This window comes from Marmota monax, unplaced genomic scaffold (genome assembly GCF_021218885.2).
Source record: "Marmota monax isolate L192 unplaced genomic scaffold, Marmota_monax_Labrador192_F-V1.1 WCK01_AAM20220418_F8-fsc00106, whole genome shotgun sequence".
NCBI classification, from domain to species: Eukaryota; Metazoa; Chordata; class Mammalia; order Rodentia; family Sciuridae; genus Marmota; species Marmota monax.
The window spans coordinates 1-19,825 of NW_026695218.1; the positions used below are offsets into that span (position 1 = coordinate 1).

The following is a 19,825-nucleotide window of genomic DNA, read 5'->3' on the forward strand; positions in this document are numbered from 1 at the left end:
AGAAATCTTTCTGCATGGCTGTAGTCAGAGGTCCCTTAGGCCTGGCTCCTACCAGCAGTGACGTGTCTTGTGCTGAGGAGCTAGGCAGGAGTGAGCTCTACAAACCTGTCAGCAGAACCAACACCTGGCCAATGTGAGTTTTCAAGGGTCACCTGGTTCTTTTAATGCCTCATGATAACTCCTGTTTCTAGTCACCTCCTCCCCACAGTGAACTGGTGTTTGCAAAAAAAAAAAAAAAAAAAAGGCCCCTTTGCTGGTTGGTAACCTGATCTTGAACAGCAAGATGAGTCCCATTAAAAGTCAAATTGACTTCATAGTTATTCAAATCTGCTAGCACCCTGGCAGTCTGGCTTCACTGCAAAGAAGAAAGTTACAATTATAGTAATGACTAGTTCCCTTTCCTTTTACTCATTTCCTTATGCAACCTAACAGATGCTCAGAGCCTTGATGGCTTTCCTGTGCCTTCTAGTGGCTTAATTCTGTTCCTGATATTTCTACCTGACTCGTCACAGACCTTCCCTTATTGGAAAAATGACCCACTTAAGATAGCCAAATTGGAATAACTGATTCCCCGTGTTTAAGACATAGACCACATAGGCCAATCTGATACTCTGTAACCTTTTTTAACACGATGATTCAGATGTACCCCCAAATCCCTCCTGCTTAAAAACCAAAAGGGAATCTAAACCTCTTTAAATAATATGTTCAGGCTCTGACATCTTTATCAGAAAGTTGTGTTTTCCCCCCTCTGATGACTTGACTCAGTATCTAGAAATAAAAATTTTCAAGAGGGTGTTATAATCACATTTGCAGAGATGATCCATTGCTCAAAGGGCCAAGGAGAGCACTTGAATCACAAGACCCATGACATCTGTGAGATATTTCTTATCTCATCCTGTTCCCTCTTCCAGCTGCCTGGTAAGGTGCCTGCGATTACCTGAGACAGACAGGAAGTCATCCACCGAGGTGATGTCATCCACAGCCTCAGTTAGCACTCGCACCTGCTTCTCCCACTGGTCTTTGAAGACGTCCATGTTATCCTGAGCAACTTTGCTCTGTGGCCGGGCAGCCAGTGTGAGAGCAGCATTGATGACCTATTTGTTAGAAACAATCCAGGGACATGATGACCACATTCCTCCAAGAGGGGAGCAAGCAGGTGAAAGACCATATTGAAACATTGTGCTCTGCACATTCTACAGATACATGGGTTGTCACTGTTCAGGACAATGCCAAACACAAAAGATACAGTAGGTTATCAACTACCATTCGTTTTTGTTTTGCTTCTTCTTTTTAAGATACAGTAATTAGCCTCAGGTTTCAAGAGGAATTTACTGGACAAGTTCCTATTTATTTAATGCAGATAAGTAGGAAATATAACTCTTCCTTTCTGCCTGTGCAAGCTTATAATTTACTTGTTGAGACAAGGTAAATAGACAGTGAGCATTTAAATAATGAGCCAAAACAAACAGAATCAGTCAATATGAGTAGAAAAGACAATAATTGCCACAATAATACATGGAATAGTTAGAAGTTCTTTTTAAGAAAGGCAGAACTTTAAAGAGCCCATGATTGGTGGGTAACATAATCCAATTAGAAGAAATTTAGACAAGGACAGAAGGGATACGAGGGTTTGAGTGTAGGGAGTCCTGAGTATCAGGTCATTGACTGACTTATAAGATAAAATATTGGAGGCTTACCTGAGGACACAGGCTATCAATCTGTGTGGCTGCCATTCGGACTAATTTCACCCCTTCCTCGTTGTTGGAGATGGAACAGGCCAAATTGGCAACCTGCATTGAAGAGGACTCAAGTGAAAAATCACATTGGGCCAACAGAAAGCATACTGTTGTATAACCTTTCACCTTCTCTGGGAAAAGGTCATTCTTGGGAGAATCCTATAACCAATATGATAAAGGAACCCTTCTGTGTTTATCCAAATATTATTTCCTCATATGCTAGTTTAGGCATTTCTGCCCCCAAAACCCAGACACTTAAAAACAAATTTTTCCTTCAAGATTTTCAAGCACAACACAATGATATATTTTAAATGAGTTTGTTTGAACTGTTTTTTTTTTTTTTTTTTCCTATGGACTGCCCTGATCTGCCTACACTTTCTTGGACCTCCTAAGATTCACCATGAAATACAGAATCCTATGATCCAGGCCACATCAGTACTTAACTCTGACCAGTAAGAGAAATGCTACAGGCAATAGTTTGGATTTTGAGACTCATTGTAAGCTGAAAAATTCAAGTGGTCTGCCCACAGGAACCCAGACCTGCCTGAAGATGCTAGGCTATCAGCGACCTCTCAAATGCCTTCAGGAATAGACGAGAGAGATGTATAGAAAAGGCTGGTGTGACTCAGTAGGCAATGGTGGAATACAAGGCATATTAGAACGTGCAAGTCTACAATCAAGGCATTAAAATTTTGATTTTTCCAAAATGCTACACAAGCCAAAACAGCAGAATTAAATTCAAAGTTCTCAGGCTAGGCAGTTCAATTTAAGTTATTCCTTCTTATCAAGGGTCAAGCATTGTTATTACAAGGTCAGATTGATAGGTCAAGGTCAACAGCAGGCAAAACTGCCATCAGAGCACTGATCAGTTCCATCAGGATGGTGTCAAGAGGACAGGAGATTGAGGGTTAGAAAGGTCAAAGGAGAGGAGAAGGTCATCGAGGGCTATGGTCAGTAGGACAAATAAAACAAGTGATTAGAAGAGACAGAATCCTCTGGAGCCTCTGAGCCATCTGTCCTTGGTATCCTACTCACCTCTATCCTCCAGAACCAGGCGGCTGAGAGCTGCCTTGATGCCCTTAGAGATGAAAATGTGCTACACATGTGCATAATTCCTAATGTGAAATAAACCACAAGTGCCCAGTGCAGACAAGTGGGGGATCTCAGAACTAGCAATCCAGGTTCTACCACTAAGCAGCTGTGTGATTACTTTGTATTCAGTTTGCTCATCAGTAGCATGAAGTGTGGACAGTGATACCAGAAATACTTTCAAAGGTTACTTCAATAAGTCACTAGTGTAAGAATCCCTTTCTGAAGGTTTTAAGAAAGATGAAGGATACATTATGTCTATTACCGTGAAAATAGGTAGTAGGAGAAATCACAGTTTAAATGAGTTACAACATCATCATGTCATTTCTTACAATATGTGGTGTACCTTTGATCTTCAGATAATTTTCACTATTATACTTAGTTTTCAAAACAAATACTAGAAAAGACAAATATGCCTTGTCGTACTCATTCACAGGAAAGGATACTAAATGCCCACAGGCATAAAACTTTCTAAAAGCCCAGCAGGGACAATAACACATAGCTCTTTAACTTCCATTTTCTTTTGCTACCTCAGATTTTCTCCATTCTGCATTTTGATTAACCTTTGTTATACTTGTATTCTATATTTACATAATTTTACATTCCAAGTGCCCGATTCAGTATATGACAATGAATAAGTAGTCTATAAATGTTCATTAAATGAATGAAAGAATAACTTATTGAGTAGAACTTCATGTGGTGATTTGGCATGCACCATAGATGCTCAAAAATAAAGTGGAGCTAAACCTTAATCTGACTAGAAAAATTTTCAATTTATCTTCTAGCAAATGTTTACCAATGCTATAGTGTTCAACCATGGTTTCTACATTCTGGTCCTTAGTGAGTCTAGAATGCAATATCCCCCTGTCTATGGTAGCAGGATAAAAAAATAAAATCAGAATAATGTAGACAAATTTTCATAAAGTTATATCTTTCTAATGTAAAGTTCTGTCTTTTAATCTTCAATTAAATTCTTCCTACGTCTGCTCTTGAACAACCTTTTTCATTACGTGAAATGATGATTTTAGATGAAGGCTTTGTTTGCCCTTTACCATAGTTGCTTGGTGTGAGAGAGACTTGAGATCACACTTTTGAAAGTAGAAGACAATTTAAAAAGAATGTGGCACAACAACATGAAAACATAAAATGTCCCAGGAACCAGATCATGGGTTAATATTTTCTTGCATCCCTGTAAGAAAAGCAAGAACAAACTAACACTGTCAAGGAAATAATGGCTCTGGAGGTAGCAGTCCAGAACATAGCTTCACATCCATGCTGGCTCTGGGTCACTTGGTGGAGGTCAACCCAGGGGACCTAGGGCTGAGAAGAGCTGGAATCTTATACATGAGAAAGTCAACCAGTAACATCCACATGGCGACAATAAATTTTTCTTTGTGTGTCTTCTGAAATGTTTAAACAAACCGTTTTCTGGCTCAGGTCTAACATGGGAACCTCATTACCCATAGAATCTTAGTAGGGAGGACAGAGGTAGCAGGCTGTGGCAAAAGTAAGGAGCTGGCAACTCTGAGTAATCCTCCAATTAATTATTCTATTTAATTTTCCTGCTCCACAAATCCTACAGTCTGGCAACCTTCACTGTGCAATGTATTCCTACTGTTTAATTCCACTTAAAATCAGAATTTTATTTATGTTGCATTGTGTTCTGAAACATTCTGAAAATATTTTCAATGTGATGTTAAAGATTTCAGTATCTCCGAAGGCAGTCTTGCTTATTTTAAATTGGTCATGGACTCGATCCAGATCCCTACCTTCCTGATTTTCTTTTGGCTTGCTTTTCTGTCCTCACTGAAACTACTGGCATCTTGGTAACTCTGAACATGGGTCTAGGTATTTTGATTCCCACAGTTTTGTCAATTATCTTTTTTTTTCTTTTTTGGTACCAGGGATTGAACTCAGGGACACTCAATTACTGAGCCACATCCCCAGCCCTATTTTGTATATTTTTATTTAGAGACAGGGTCTCATTGAGTTGCTTAGCACTTCAGTTTTGCTGAGGCTGGCTTTGAACTTGCAATTCTCCTGTCTCAGCCTCCTGAGAGGTTGGGATTACAGGCATGCACCACTTTGCCCAGTTTCAATGATCCATTGTTTAATTACAGCTCTAATATTATTCTAATATTATGATATCAGAAACTCTTTGGTAAAGTACCCTATTTTTCAATTTTTTTTTTAAAAGAGAGAGGGAGGGGAGGGAGGGAGAGAGAGAGAGAGAGAGAGAGAGAGAGAGAGAGAGAGAGAGAGAGAGACACTTTTTTAATATTTATTTTTTAGTTATCGGCGGACACAACATCTTTGTTTGTATGTGGTGCTGAGGATCGAACCTGGGCAGCACGCATGCCAGGCGAACGCGCTACCGCTTGAGCCACATCCCCAGCCCCAAGTATCCTATTTTTCAAAGCAGTTTTTTCTTTTCTTTCTTCTTTTTTGGCGGGGATGATGGGTACCAGTGATTGAACTCAGGGGCACTCAACCACAGATCCACATCCCCAGCCCTATTTTTTATTTTTTTTATTTAGAGACAGGGTGTCACTGAGTTGCTCAGCACATCATCATTGCTGAAGCTGGATTTGAACTCAGGATCCTTCTGTCTCAGCCTCCTGTGAGGCTGGGATTACAGGCGTGCACCACCATGGTGCCAGGCCAAAGCACAGTATTTTCTACTCTAATACCCATTCAACATGGTGAAGGAGGTGGTGGGGGGAGGGAAGGGAGGAAATTGTGGGTTAGAATCATAAACATTTAAAACGATCAATAGGAATAAAAAAGAAGACCATAGGCCACTAATAGGTTATGATCCAAGACACTGAGCAATGTGATTGAATCTGTTAGAATTTTGGAACTGGCTCAAGTCAACCAACATTTATGGGACATGCACGTCCAGCTGGCTCTGGCCTTTACTTTCTCCAGTCTTGAATTATTTGCAACTTCACTGAGACAACAAGAGTTATTGGCCTTCCTGGAAGCTTAGGAAACAATAAAGTCTATCATCAGGTATTAAATTTTGGTCTATTTAAATTGATTTGGGGTTTCTGAAAGTTGAATAGGCCATGAGTATAGGTGGCCTATTGTATTAACCACCCCCTGCCCTCAGCAATCTAACTATAAAAGGAAGCTCTTTTCCATAACTTTCGAGAGCATAATGGATTTGGGGAAGTAAAAGGCAAAAGGACTAGGCCAGTCTTCCATCTCTGACATAGTGCCTTAAGAACAAATTATCTTGGGGAAAAGGAGAGAGCTTAAACGCCATCACTAAATTGTGTGCTGCCTACACCAAGAACTTTAAGAGTTTAAAAAAAGAAGAGATCAGTGCCCCTGGGTGGGAATCATTACTCATATCACAGACAGGTAAGATGTCCATCTCGTAATATTTCTTTTCTGATTGCCTGAGTAACAACTTTCGGGCTGCTCAATGATTATGTTTTTTTTTTTCCTCCTCTTCTGGGGCACAGTGTGTAAGAAAGCGAAGAGTGAGGCAAATAATAATATTAGCAGAATTAGTCAGAAAATAAATCAGCAAGGACAGCTGATGCTGATTCTTGTAAGAAAACAGCTTGCTTCATGAACTGAATTTGTATTGCAATTGGCATCCACTCCCTACCCCTTTAATGAGCACCTTAGTTGACCAAAATCAGAGTGGCAATATTCTTGGGAGACTGATGAGACAGTGAAGTTGACAAAAATCAAAATAAAAAATGTGAAGCTTTCATAAAATATACACTGTGACCATATAAAATGCAAGATTTCTTTTTTTAATCTTTTTTTTTTTGTGTGTGTGTGCTGGGGAATGAACCTAGGACCTCATGCTAAGCAAACTGAGTTATAATCCCAGCCCACACAAGATGCTTTTTATTCACGAAAACACCCCGCACAGCTCACAGTTCCAGATGAAGTATGTATTATGTCTGTGCCACTCAGTTGTGTGTGGACACTGCCACGGAAATCAATTCCATCTCAAAAATACCACCCAGTCTTATTTGAACACTTACAAGAAAAGTCAAAATGCTTGGAAGATTGAACTTTAATTAGACATTAAAAAACCTCTGGTGATAAAGTAGTTAGGCTTGTAGCTGCAAAGTGATATGAGGTACATCAGAAAGATGAGAACATTTTCTCCTTTTCTGGCCCTGGAAATCAAATTTCACTTTTTAATATTCGCCATTCTGTTCAATTCCAAACACAGAACATATTCAGTGCATTCAACCCCCAAATGCTGTATCATTTCATTAATTTTTACAACTTCAGGTATCATATTGGTATTTTAAGAAGAACACACTATTGAAATAAAAGAGAATAGCAATTCGGAGGTCCATAAAGTACTTGCTCCTTGTGTTAATATTTCATCATCATCATAAATTTGAAGATAAAATGAGCTTATTTACTATTAAAAGGGAATTACTTGAATTTACAGCCACCAGCCACGTGGCTGCATAAAACCACAGAGAAAAAGGAAGATGGTACAAATTCCATGCCAGCTGCTATTCTCTATAACTGCAAAGGGTGCTAGGTTGCAATCTGAAGCTTTATTCTCTTACCTGGGCTAACACAATCTGCACCCAGGAAGGAATTAACATATACCTGCCTACTGTGTCTAGAACTCAAGGTTCTTTCAGAACATGGCTCCCACATTACAGATGGAGTTTGATGACTTAGTAAGATACGGCTAATACACCTTCCTGAAATATCTGGGAGACAAGACAGAAACATCCCATGTTAGACATGGGAACTGGCTCTAAGAGGGATGGGCTTCCATAACTTGGACATAAGAGCATACTAAGTGCCACCTTTGAAACTTGCTTTGAGGAGAGGCATGTCTGGTTGCTATGGAGACTGTCCTAGGAAAGTGTCCCCTTTTGTCAAGGTATTAAGGAATCCTTTTTAAAAGGAGCTGCCTCACACTGGCATAACTGCTAGTAACAGAGGTTCTGAAAGATGGAGAGGAGACTTCTACGCAAAGGATTACTTGACCAGAGAATGATGGCTCAGTGTTATATTTGCAACTGAGCACACAATGAGGACATTTGGGGGATAGGGGGAAAAGAGAAACCCCTTTTGCTCTTGCTTCTGTTTCAAGTGGCCCCTCTGAAGCATCTGATCCTCTTCATCACTCTATAAACTTAAATTTCTTAATCATATAATTGCTAAGAGCCTGTTCTGTTATTCTTGTCAGTCGAGCAAGATGCTTTGCATCTCTGAGCCTAAATTTCCTCAATAATAAAATATAAAATAGTAACAGCATCTGCCTTATAAAGTTGTTACAGGGTTGAAGTGGGAAATGGATAGAGAAGTTAACCCACCACCCAGTAAAGATACTATTATTTTCATATTAAACATTTTATTGAAAGGTCACTATAAAAGCACAGCATATATTTTAATAACAATATCTAATCACTGATTCATTTAGTCATCCAGTGAATACTAAAGTATCTATATATGGAAGACATTGAAGATACAAATTAAATAATATGTATGCCTTAGAAGGGCTTATATTTTGGTGGGAAGAGACAACTTGAACAGGTGCAGTCATCTCTTGGTATTGGTTCTGAGACACTTATATAAAATGGTATAGTATTTGCATATTAACTATGTATTCCCATATACTTTAAATCATCTCTAGATTACTTGTAATACCTATTACAATGTAAATGATATGTAGATAGTTGTTATACTGTATTGTTTAGGAAATAAAGGCAAGTAAAAAGTCTATGTGTGTTCAGTTCAGATGCAATTATTTTCCAAGTATTTTCTATCTGCAGTTAATTGAATTTGCAGACTTGGAACCTGTGGATAGAAAGGGCCAACTGTAATGTGTTTTAAAAGCTCATATTGTGATGAGTAGTTGTTCTTGCCATATGATAATTTGTAGAGTTTAGTCTGAAATTATCAAGTCTGCATAAAATTGTAACCTCAGTATATATCATATTTTTGTCTCTGCTTATTTTATCTCTTATTATATCTCAAATATTTTCTATGCAGTATTTATTTTATTTTAGTGTGTGTTGTGTACTGGAGACTCAATCCAGGGTGTGTTACCACTGAGCTACATCCTCAGTCCTTTATATTTTTTATTTTGAGACAGGTCTCACTAAGTTGCCCAGGCTGGTCTGGAATTTCTGATCCTCTTGCATCAGCCTCCTCAATCAATAGCTGGGATTATAGGCATGCAACACTATTACCACCTATATTTTTCTGTATATTTTTAAACATTATTTTTTAGTAACTTATTCCCTAATGTTATTGCCTCATTACTTGGTAAGTCAATCTCCTGTTGACTACATATTTAGGGGATTCTGCAATGTTTGATGTTACCAGAACAAAGTAACATACAACGGTAGGTATCCTGTCAAAAGTGGAATTTCTACACGAGAAAGACTGTTACAGTACTTATTTACATAAAAACATAGTGCTTGTGAAAGCTCCCCAGCAATGAGCAAATTGCCAAATCCCTAATAGCCTTTATCCCATTTCTCCTTGATGTCTCTGCCATGGCTTCATCAGAATGTTCTTTCCACTATTCACTCCATCAATCACAAATGGACATGAGGATTGCCTAAGAAGTAGCTCAACATTACCCCAGACGTACTGTGGAGTCTTACAGTGCAGAAGCTCCCAATACACCACCACATATCCACCCAATACAGGTTCACATATCACTGAAGGTGCTCCACTTACACTGACCAATAGGAATAGCTCTCTCTTCTTCTAAACTCCATCATGCTTACTGATTGTACCACAGATCACTATCTGTTACATACTAATTTTTTATGCACTGTTTTTGATATGTGTACATGGATGGATAGATACGTGAGATCACAGGTGCTCAATTCCAGTTTTTCTGAATTTACTAAATGCTCTCAGTTACTTTCATGTTGGAGAAAGGAGAGAACCACTCAACCTGACACAACTTTATCATACCTAAGAGGGCCCCAAGTTCTATGATCTAGAAATAGCTATAACTGTATGCTCCCTGTACCATCCTTGTTGCAATGCAGCATCAAATTAGCATTCAGCAGCTAAAACCAAACAAAATGTATGCAATATCCTGCCACATGGAGCTGCAATGAAATTCCTTCATGGTCCCACCAGGCCTTGCACCCTTGCCTGTAGTTATACACCTGTGTCAACACAAATCTGAATTCCTAGGGCTCCTCTAGGATGCAAAACAGTTCTTTTGTGTGTGTTCTTAGGGATACACACACCACTAGCAAATGCTATTTGCATGCCTCTGCCTAAATTAAAGTGATCAGTCTGCCCTGGTGACTTTAATGGAGGTAATCACCAGCTCACATTCATGAACAAATTGATGTGCCCGCTTCATAGCTGAATCACTCAGCATAAATCTATACCCTTCATGTATAAAAACCTCAGTGGCTTAAAATAATGCAATAAAGCATCACCTAATGCCTTCTTGATGCTGCTTCATCAATAATGTGTGGTTATATGAAAAGGATGGGGGAGGCTTATCATGTGTTATCTAAAATTATGCAATGAATATAATACGCTTTTAATTACTAATGGGGCTCCTGGGATTTTTTTTCCTCCATCTGTACATCAAAGAAATGAAATGTTATTATTCTCCACTCTTATTTTGTTTATCAGATTCCTAGGTAAGTAAATGCAATCTTTGCTTATTTCCAATGAATAACACATGTTGATCTTCCTATATGTAGGCTGTGTATTAGTAGGATGGGCGCTCCATATTCTGTCTCCAGCAATGGGGAAGAGCTGCAATGAACCATCCAGTGCTTGGCATTTAGCAGGAGCCAAGGAACATTTGCAAAAAGAAGATCCAGATGAATTAATGAGTGCAGCTCTTCTCTAAAGCCTGGTTTTATACATTCCAAGACAATGAGTGAAGAGTGGAGCCAAGACCATATCTGCCAAGCTTAGTGAGTCTAACTATCCTAACCAATATTATATCTATGACTTCAGCCCCTTTTGTACAAAACTCCAACTTAATGAGGGAGTTGGTGATGAGACCACATTTACGTGTCCCAGGCTATCTTGTAGGGGGAGGTAGTCCCACTACAATTAAACTCCTAGCAGCCTGCAAGGTTTAATTCCAGGTCCACATATCACTGAAGACACTCCATTCACACAGACTGACAGGAACAGCTCTCTCTTCTTAAATCCATCATGCTTACTGACTGTACCACAGATCACTACTATTTTTTATGCACTGTGATATGTGTACATGGATAGATAAATACTTAAAAATAGATATATAGATACAGATACACATAGATACCAAAGATCTTTTTTTTTAAACAGGGGGGAGGGAGAGAGAGAGAGAGAGAGAGAATATTTTTTTAATATTTATTTTTCAGTTCTCGGCAGACACAACATCTTTGTTTGTATGTGGTGCTGAGGATCGAACCCGGGCCGCACGCATGGCAGGCGAGCGCGCTACCGCTTGAGCCACATCCCCAGCCCCAATACCAAGGATCTTTAATTAAACTTCATCCTTTTTGAGGATATTGGTCAACTTGCATTCATACTTGTGGCCTCCGTGACTCTCTCTATGAGACCTTGCACCCAGCAAGTATAGATGTGGCTCTGAGGCAGCCTTGCTGTCCTGGATTGATTTCTCCTTTCCCATCTCCATTTTCTTTTAGCTCCCACATTTCTCTCCTTATCACTGATGGTTTTCTTAGCATCCTTTGCTAATTGATTAACCAAAGTAATAATTCACTAAGGTCACATTTTCTTCTCTTAGGAACGTCTTAATTAGGTCAAGATGCTCTATTACCTGAGTCCTCAAGAGCTTTGAGGGGAAATGTGCATTGTAGATACTTTAGGCTGTCCAGACAAGCCTTTGGGAAGGAATGTAAGAACAAGGAGATTTCTTGCTTCAATTTTATCTAAAAATTCTTCCCGCCCCCGCCATCATCTGTTTTTATAAGTAAAGTTTTATTAAAACACATCCTTGTCCATGACTGGTTTCGCACAGCTCCCTATTTTATGTCTTTCCCCAAGGGGCAAGCCACCCATTCTCAGATCAGTCATGTGAGAGCCCTCCTTGTCTGTTCTATCTCAGGTTTATTGTGCAGGACAAACAAAACTATCCAAGTGTCACAGAACCATCTCTGATATTTTACACGCCCCCTCCCCCCAGTCCCATGCATTCACATTCATTCCAATTCTGTTCTCATTATTTGCCTTCATACTCTGGTTCCTGACACCAGCTTCAAGTTCTCCCTTGCTTAACAATACCTGTGAGAGCTTTTTCCTGGCTATCTAACATCATTAGCCCAGCAGGTGTGCTCTCTCCCACTTTCATCATACCTACTCTGGTTTTTACAGCTTCTTGCTGCCTCTGTCCTGCAAGACCCCCATGCAATTAGACAAGGCCTCCTAGGTTCATTGATACCTAACACTTTCACAAGTCTCTTTCAGGAGGGAAAATATTCCTTGAGTGCCTGAATTCCCTTCCCTCTATGGGCCAGAAATATGCCAGTACCCTGTTCAGCATTGAAAGCTAAAATGTTTCTATGATGCCCAAAGAGAGGAACAGAGCAGTGCCAGAGGCTAGGCAGCAGGATTATTCCATGTAAGCTGGGTATCCTCTCAGAAAGGGCCCCGGCACATGGAGTTTCTTGTCTTCCAAAGTGACCTTCCAATAGCACCTGTGCCTCCCTGGGCAGCAGATGTAGGCATCACAGTCCAGAGTCATGACCAGGCATGGAGCACAGATGCATCCTGGTTTCATCTTCACACCCTCAGGAGACCATGTCCAGGTCTAGATGGAAGGAGCAGCTGCACTTGGAAAAGTATGCATGAACTCCCAGCCAAGGTTATTTTGTAAACAATGCCCACAGGAGCAGGGCTAGCCCCACAATGCCCTTTAAATGTGACTCAGCCTAGCAACTTTCTACAAGTGAACTATTTTGCTTTGTCCTCAGGAGGTCATTTTGTCTTTGCTAGCTGAATCAGTCATCTAGGTGAATGGCCAGTCAGCCTGACCTTTCAATTTGCTATGCCAAATAAAGCTAAAGATGGTGATCCAGCTAATATTCCCAGTGAGGAGCAAATAGTGAGGAAATTCTATGCATCTTGCTTCTATTTAGCTTGGTGTTCTCCAGGCAGGCTGTTTGTTTATTTAACCCTGGACTTTTGCCTCAAATGTGCTGCAGTCTGGCTGGGCACAAAATAACCGAGCCACCACACAAACTTGTAGATTCAAACAGCAACTCTTTATTCTCGAACTGTCACTGGCACTCTACACGCATGTTCTGGGAAAATCCACACCTCCACTGGGCTCTGCATCCCAAAATACTCTCTGAATCCCCCCCCCCCCCCCCAGAACTCAACGGGAACTCCAGGAGCGGGCGGGCACCTGAGGCAGCAGGATACGCCCTATTCCCAGTAGGATACACCCTAAACCTGGACCCACCCTAATCCAGCAGGATCCTCCCTAAACCTGGATCCACCCTGGTCCTTGAGCAGGGTCACCTTTCTCAAACATTCATGCAATGTCACTGCAAATGACCTGGGTCCAAGGCAAGCCCATTTCCACAATGGAGAGTCCTCCCTCTAAGCAACATTGGGTAGGCTGACAAAGAAATTGCCATGTGTCATTCCTACTTGGCAATGGCTCTCAGCACAAATGTCTCTGTAGTTTTGTTGTAGGATCCAGGTTTGAGAAGCATACACATTGTGGTGCCACCAATAATATTTTGTGTGCATTCATAGAGAAAACAAGTAAAGGGGAGGGGGGCTAGAAAGATATTTGAGCGACTTTTTCAATGTAAGTGCTTAGTTAAGCAAAAATTGCAAATACTATTTCAACATTCTCTAAAGCCTGAGGAAATATTTTTAAAGGACTTGCCTATGCATTTCCAACAAAATCTATTATGCACACACAATGTACATTCTTTTCCACTAGTGTTATTTAGTGATGAAATATGCGTAATGACATATACCTGTGGGCCAAATGTAGCAGTGACTTGTCTTTGTGTGGCCTTTAAGCTAAGTACACTTATCAAGAATAATTAAAACACATACAGAAAAATATATGAAACTCCATTTGGCCTATAAAGCCTAGAATAGTTACTACTCATAGCAATAAAAGTTTGCTGATTCCTGAAGGATGATGGTACCATTATAAATACGAAGACTACTCTGGTGTCCATGCATAGATCAGAGCATGAGTTGCCCCAAATGCTACAGTCCCAGTAGTCTTTGCCTCTGATGGAGCTATACGCACTCACAGGCTGTTCTCTGGAAATTTTCATCAAAGGCAAGAATCTCTTCATTCTTCACTTCTTTATATTTATACATTTATTTACATCCACCCAAACCCTATACCACTATCCATTATTTCACCAGATAAAGCTTATCCAAAAATCTAATCTGGTCTTCAGGGATTAAAAAGCTATAAATTGTGGGGCTGGGATTGTGGCTCAGCGGTAGAGCGCTCCCCTAGCATGGGCGGGACCCGGGTTCAATCCTCAGCACCACATAAAAATAAAGGCATTGTGTTGTGTCCTTCTACACCTAAAAAATAATGTGTTGTTTTTTTTTAATGTATAAATTGTGGGCTGGGATTGTGGCAAGTGGTAGAGCACTTGCTTAGCACATGTGAGGCATTGGGTTTGATCCTCAACACCACATAAAAATAAATAAAGGTATTGTGTCCGTCTACAACTTAAACAATTTTTTTTTAAAAAAAGCTATGAAGTGTGAAAATGTTCCAAAGAAGATGTCAGAGATTTTTACAGGAATTCACAAAGAATCAGTGCAAAACACATCATTGGCAGTATCTCTAGAATATGGGCAAAAACACAGAAATGGTCTAACAAAAGCACTCTTTGGGTTGCATATTTTGGGAGCTGGAGAGAGTTTATCCTGTGCATGTGCTTAGACCCTTCAGGACCATAGTAATGCCTGAAAAGTGGATAAGGAGGGTAAGAGGTGGTATAGAGTTTTGCTTCTCAAAGTATTGTCCATAAACTAGTCCTAAAGGCAACACCTGTGAGGTTGTTAGAAACCCACAATCATGGGTCTGTCCCAGACCTACTGAATCAGACTTCATAGTTAACAGGTTCTACAGGCAATTACCATGTACATCATAATTTGAAAAGTATCTGCCTAATGTAACCAGCATGAGAGGTGAAACTGGATAGTTCTGCCATATGGGAAAGTTCATTATTTAAGTAATCATGTCCTTTTCTATAAAACTGATGTAATAATGTTCAACTTTCTAATGAGGATATTTGTAAGATATCAAGTAAATAGTGAGTGTTCCACGAAAGATTTGCTCCTGTTACACAATTCAATGAGCCACTACACTGCAGTAAGTACAAGTGCATAGCATGTTGACGAAAGTCACTTGGCATAGGATGTTTACTTGACACTTAAAAATCCAGTCTATGTTCTTCTTAGCAAATTCTTTGACACTGGTTATAGGAAGTCAATAACCAACTTATATAGAAATACATAATGCATGACATATAAGGGGTTTTAGAAATCCTCTAATCCAGTGGTTCTTGCCCTAGCTGCACATTGCAGTCACTTGGGGAATTAAAAATATCGGTGCCCAAGTCTTAGCCCTATACATTCTGAAATGGACCTTATTCATTCGTTTTTATTGTTTATTTTTCCTTGGATAATTCAAATGCACAGTTAAGACTGAGAACTGTAGATTTAATCCAGACCTACCCTCCTTCTCCTTTTCTTCTCTTTGTCATGTGTCCCATGCCTCCACTTACCAAAAGGAAAAAAAAAACATTTATTTAAAAAAAAATTATTCTAAAGACATTAGGAAACACTTCCTCAGTTATGCAGCTAATTTGCTATAAAATAGAGACCAGAATCCAAGTTTCTCCATTTCTGTCATTGATAAGCTTGGATGCACATTGAAAACTCCAGAGAAGCATTAAAAAATATGGATGTCTGGGATCCAGTCTCAGGTTCTGATGTACTTGTTCTTAAGGATTTTAAAGCTCCCAAGCTAATCCTAACATACAGCCTGGTAGAGAACAGTCTTCCCATTCTAAATTTAATCTAAATTTGCTCCAAATTCAATTAAAGCACTGCCAAGTAAATGGGTGTTCCCCCCACCCTTGGGCTTTAGTTGCACCCGTCAGCTTTACTTACTCTCTTTAATGGAGCCAACCAGGGAGAGGGCTTGGAAGTGATTTCTCTCTCTCTCAGTACTTTCCAAAGTTTGCCCCACCATAAGAATTAGCTGGTGTGTTTAAACTTCCTTTTCACCAGCAGATTCTGATTCTGGGGGTGTGCAATGCGCCTGACAAGGCATTTCTGGAACACTCCTCAAGAGATGCTTATAAGGCAAATTTCAGGGGGGAAAAAAAAAGCATCTAACCCAGGACCAGCAACATCAGCACCATTTGGGAACTTCTTAGAAATGCAAATTCTTGGACCACCAGAGAACTTCTGAATCAGAAACTCCAGGGGTGGAGCCCAAACCCATCCCTCTGCTCTGACAAATGCCCAGTGTGAGTGCGTGAGCCCCACAGACTCTTCACTAAACAAATAGTTCCCTGTCATCAGGACAACTGGGATTTTCCCTATACGACACCTGTTTTGCTTTCTTCTTTGAAAATTATCCTCATATCATCACTTTTCACAAGTCTATGATAAGTACTTTGAGAGTTTTTCCAACACTTTTAATTAGAGAGATCTAATTACTATCATCATTCATGAATATTCTGGGTAAGAGTGAGACCCTGTGATTATACACCAAAAGCACATTTTTTTCTGAGAACCCAGGGTGGTAAAATTGAGATAGGAATTTGGGGGTACAGACAAATAAGACATACTGAGTCTCAAAAGAGGAGCACTTATAAATCATTGGAATGCAGGAACATGCTCATGGACCATTGAATTGCAAAATAAGCAACTCCCTAGCAACCAGTCCATGTCCTTGCCCACAGAAAGTAGCATGATGGAGGGCAATCGAAAGCTCTGGGAACTAAGCTCTGCCTAACTCCATCCTCACTTCACCTTTACTCCAGCCTCTAGCTATTATCCCCCTATCCTTCCCAGACTAAGGAATTTATTGTCACTATCAAAATAGCCCACATTCTCCCTTGAATGTGTCTCTGCTTTCCTAAGTGTGTCTCTTTGTGCCTTGAACTGTTGCATCTTTCAATTCATTTCTGCAACATTTGTCAAGAACCCACTCCTCCTGAGTTGAGGTCTCCCTCTCCAGGAACTCCTCTGACCTCCTTCAGTGACAAAATCATCTGGGTCATATTGCTTTCAGCTTCTTCCCCTGAAATGTAGACATGGCACACACAATGACCATCTTTTACCACCCCTTCCAAAAGTTCAAAAAAATGTTAAAAATATGATAAGGATAAAAGATCCATGCAGTTCTTTACTTCCAGGATCTTAGAAAAGTTGACATTCAAGGGAATCCTGGATACCAGTATAATGCTAAAGAAACTTTCAAAGTTACTCTTTATTGCATTCTTACAACACCTGCACAAATTCAAGTTGCAATGTATAAGGGTTACCTGTGAATCAAGTACTTTTTTAGAAGCTTCGTATCTTCATAAAACCTTCTGGGGTGAGTACAATTATTATAGTTATCATTTTTTTAGTTGAGGATATTGAGACACAGGTCAGACCAGAGTAAGCCAGAAAAGTCAGGCTGGGACTCCCACAGCCTAACTCCAAGGCACATTCTGTACATCCTTATCTGATGTTCATTTATTGCTTACTATAAACCTTAAAAATAAGTCTCTGCACCCCCATTTCACAGATGACAAACCAGAAACTAAGAGGCTAAGGAAATTTCCCAGACCATACAGCTAGCAAGTGGCAGAGCCAGTATTTTAATCTGGAGTCTGTTTCAAGTCCTACACATGAGTATTGCATCTTGTACAATCCTGCCAGTGGGCAAGTTGATCAACATGCTTAGAGATGCCAATGAGGCACCATCCAAGGTGAAATTAGAGCCACTCTCTTAAGAAAAATGTAGGAAAAAGTTGACACAATTATGGTAGTTAATGCTCCTCAGAATAAGACCTTCTGGAATAAAATATACTTTCCAAAGGCCAGACTACAAAAGGAGAGGAAACAAAGGCAAAACTTTGATACTAAAGGTGGACAGGAGAAGAATGAAACTGGAGGACATTATGATTAGTGCTATAAGCTAAGCCCCAAAAGACAAATACTGGCCAGGCATGGTGGCACACACCTGTAATCCCAGTGGCTCAGGAGACTCAGGGAGGAGGATTGCAAGTTCAAGACTAGGCTCAGCAACTTAGCAAGGCCCTAGGCAACTTAGTGAGACCCTGTCTCAAAATATAAAAAGGATGTTGCTAAACAGGTAAGCACCCCTGTACCAAGTAATAATAATAATTATTATTATTATTATTATCACTTGTATGAGATACTTAAAGTAGACAAAAATCATAGAATCAGAAAGTAATAGCACAGTGGTCATCAGGAGTTGGGGGAAAAGAGAATGGGGGGTTATTGCTTAATGGGTATAGAGTTTCAATGCAAGAGGCAAAGAATTTGGGGGGATAGATGATGGTGATGGTTGCATGATCTTATAATTTATTTAATACCTTTGAACTGTATACTTTGAAATAGTTAAGATGAAAAATCTTATCATGTGAATTCTGCCACAATTAAAAAATTGGAGAAAAAAGTAAGGTTGATACAAAAATCTGTAAGTAACTGAAAATAGATTAAACTAGATTACATCAAAATCAAAACTTTTGGTGCTGCAAATGATACCATTAAAAAAGTAAAGACAAACTATATAATGGGGAAAAATAAAGTGGGTGGGGGAGATTAGAATGTCAGGCCTGATTGACTTCATTCTGGGGCCTGAGGTCAGTTCTGCTGCTGAAGGTTACCCAAGTGTGGGGAAAGTCAGATTCAGTCACTGAACTTAACTGTGGTGTCAAGTTATTTCCCCTTGTTTCACAGCCAGGGGGCAGAGGGTGACCTATACAGGGTAGAAAAGTTTACAAGAATCCAACTCCTTCAGATTCAAAGAAGCATTGACCAATTCAGACATCAAAAAAAAAAAAAAAAAAAAAAAAGCCTTCAAGGACCTGTCTTACCAGACTCTAGCTCATAGGCCAAGATATTACCATAGGCACAAAGAATTCATCTACCCTAGGCAGGAGAGGGCTCCTGAGTGGGTGGGGGAGGGGGGGTACAGGGAAGTAGCTAGGTGATTCTAAAGTAAAATTGGAAAGCATAAAACTTAGTCTAGGGCCAGATATGGCAACATACACCTGTAATCCCAGCAACTCAGAAGGCTGAGGCAGGAGGATCCCAAGTTCAAGGCCAGTCTCAGCAACTTAGTGAGGCCCTAAGCAATTTATTGAGCAACTGTCTCAAAAAAAAAAAAAAAAAAAAAAAAAAGGGCTGGGGAAATGTGGCTCAGTGGAAAAACTCATGTGGGTTCAATTCCTAGTAACAAAAGAAAAAACAAACAGCTTAGTTTGTCTAAATGTCCTGCCCTTTGCTACTCTGGGTAAAGAGAAAGAAAGCAGCTACAAACCAACAAAAATACAAATCTGCTGCTCAGTCCTGGCCCCAGTCCAACCTCAGACCCCAGCCCAGCAGGAGTAGAGTTTATAAGAAAACATCATTTGTTTTCTGTTTCATCTATTTACTTCCTGAATACAATTGATCACCATGCTGGGCTTTGGAAGGCAAGCAAAATACAGGAGACATGATCTTTGCATCTCAGATTTCATTGGATGAACCAGGCCATGACCAAACAAATGCAGACAAATATGAAATACTGCTGTAAAAGTCTGTGTTGGCTGGTATGGGAACACAATACAGGGAGAGCCAGGGACAGAGAGCCTGCTGTATGTGCAGTTAAGTAGTACCATGTGTCTGAGTAGTGGGCAGAGTGATCAGGCTGAAGGTGGAAGTACGCATCCAGGATGATAGAGCTTTGACTTTCACCTTTAGGCAACAGGAGAGTATAAACAGGTGGGCCCCTGTCTGAAAGATGTTTTGGAAGAGTCTTTAGGAAA

At 40.0% G+C, this 19,825-nt stretch overlaps 1 protein-coding gene across 1 annotated transcript in view; it reads right to left on the minus strand.

Annotated features, from left to right (window-relative positions):
- Nucleotides 1-890: 890 nt before the first annotated feature.
- The window catches only part of Ctnna2 (catenin alpha 2), a 1,018,251-nt gene continuing 999,316 nt past the window's right edge, over nucleotides 891-19,825 (minus strand). Inside the window, exons 10-11 of the mRNA XM_046432228.2 lie at nucleotides 1,698-1,790; nucleotides 891-1,094 (exon numbers count right to left, since the gene is read on the minus strand). Of these exons, the coding sequence (XP_046288184.2) occupies nucleotides 891-1,094; nucleotides 1,698-1,790 (297 nt within the window). The remainder of the gene's footprint in view (nucleotides 1,095-1,697; nucleotides 1,791-19,825) is intronic.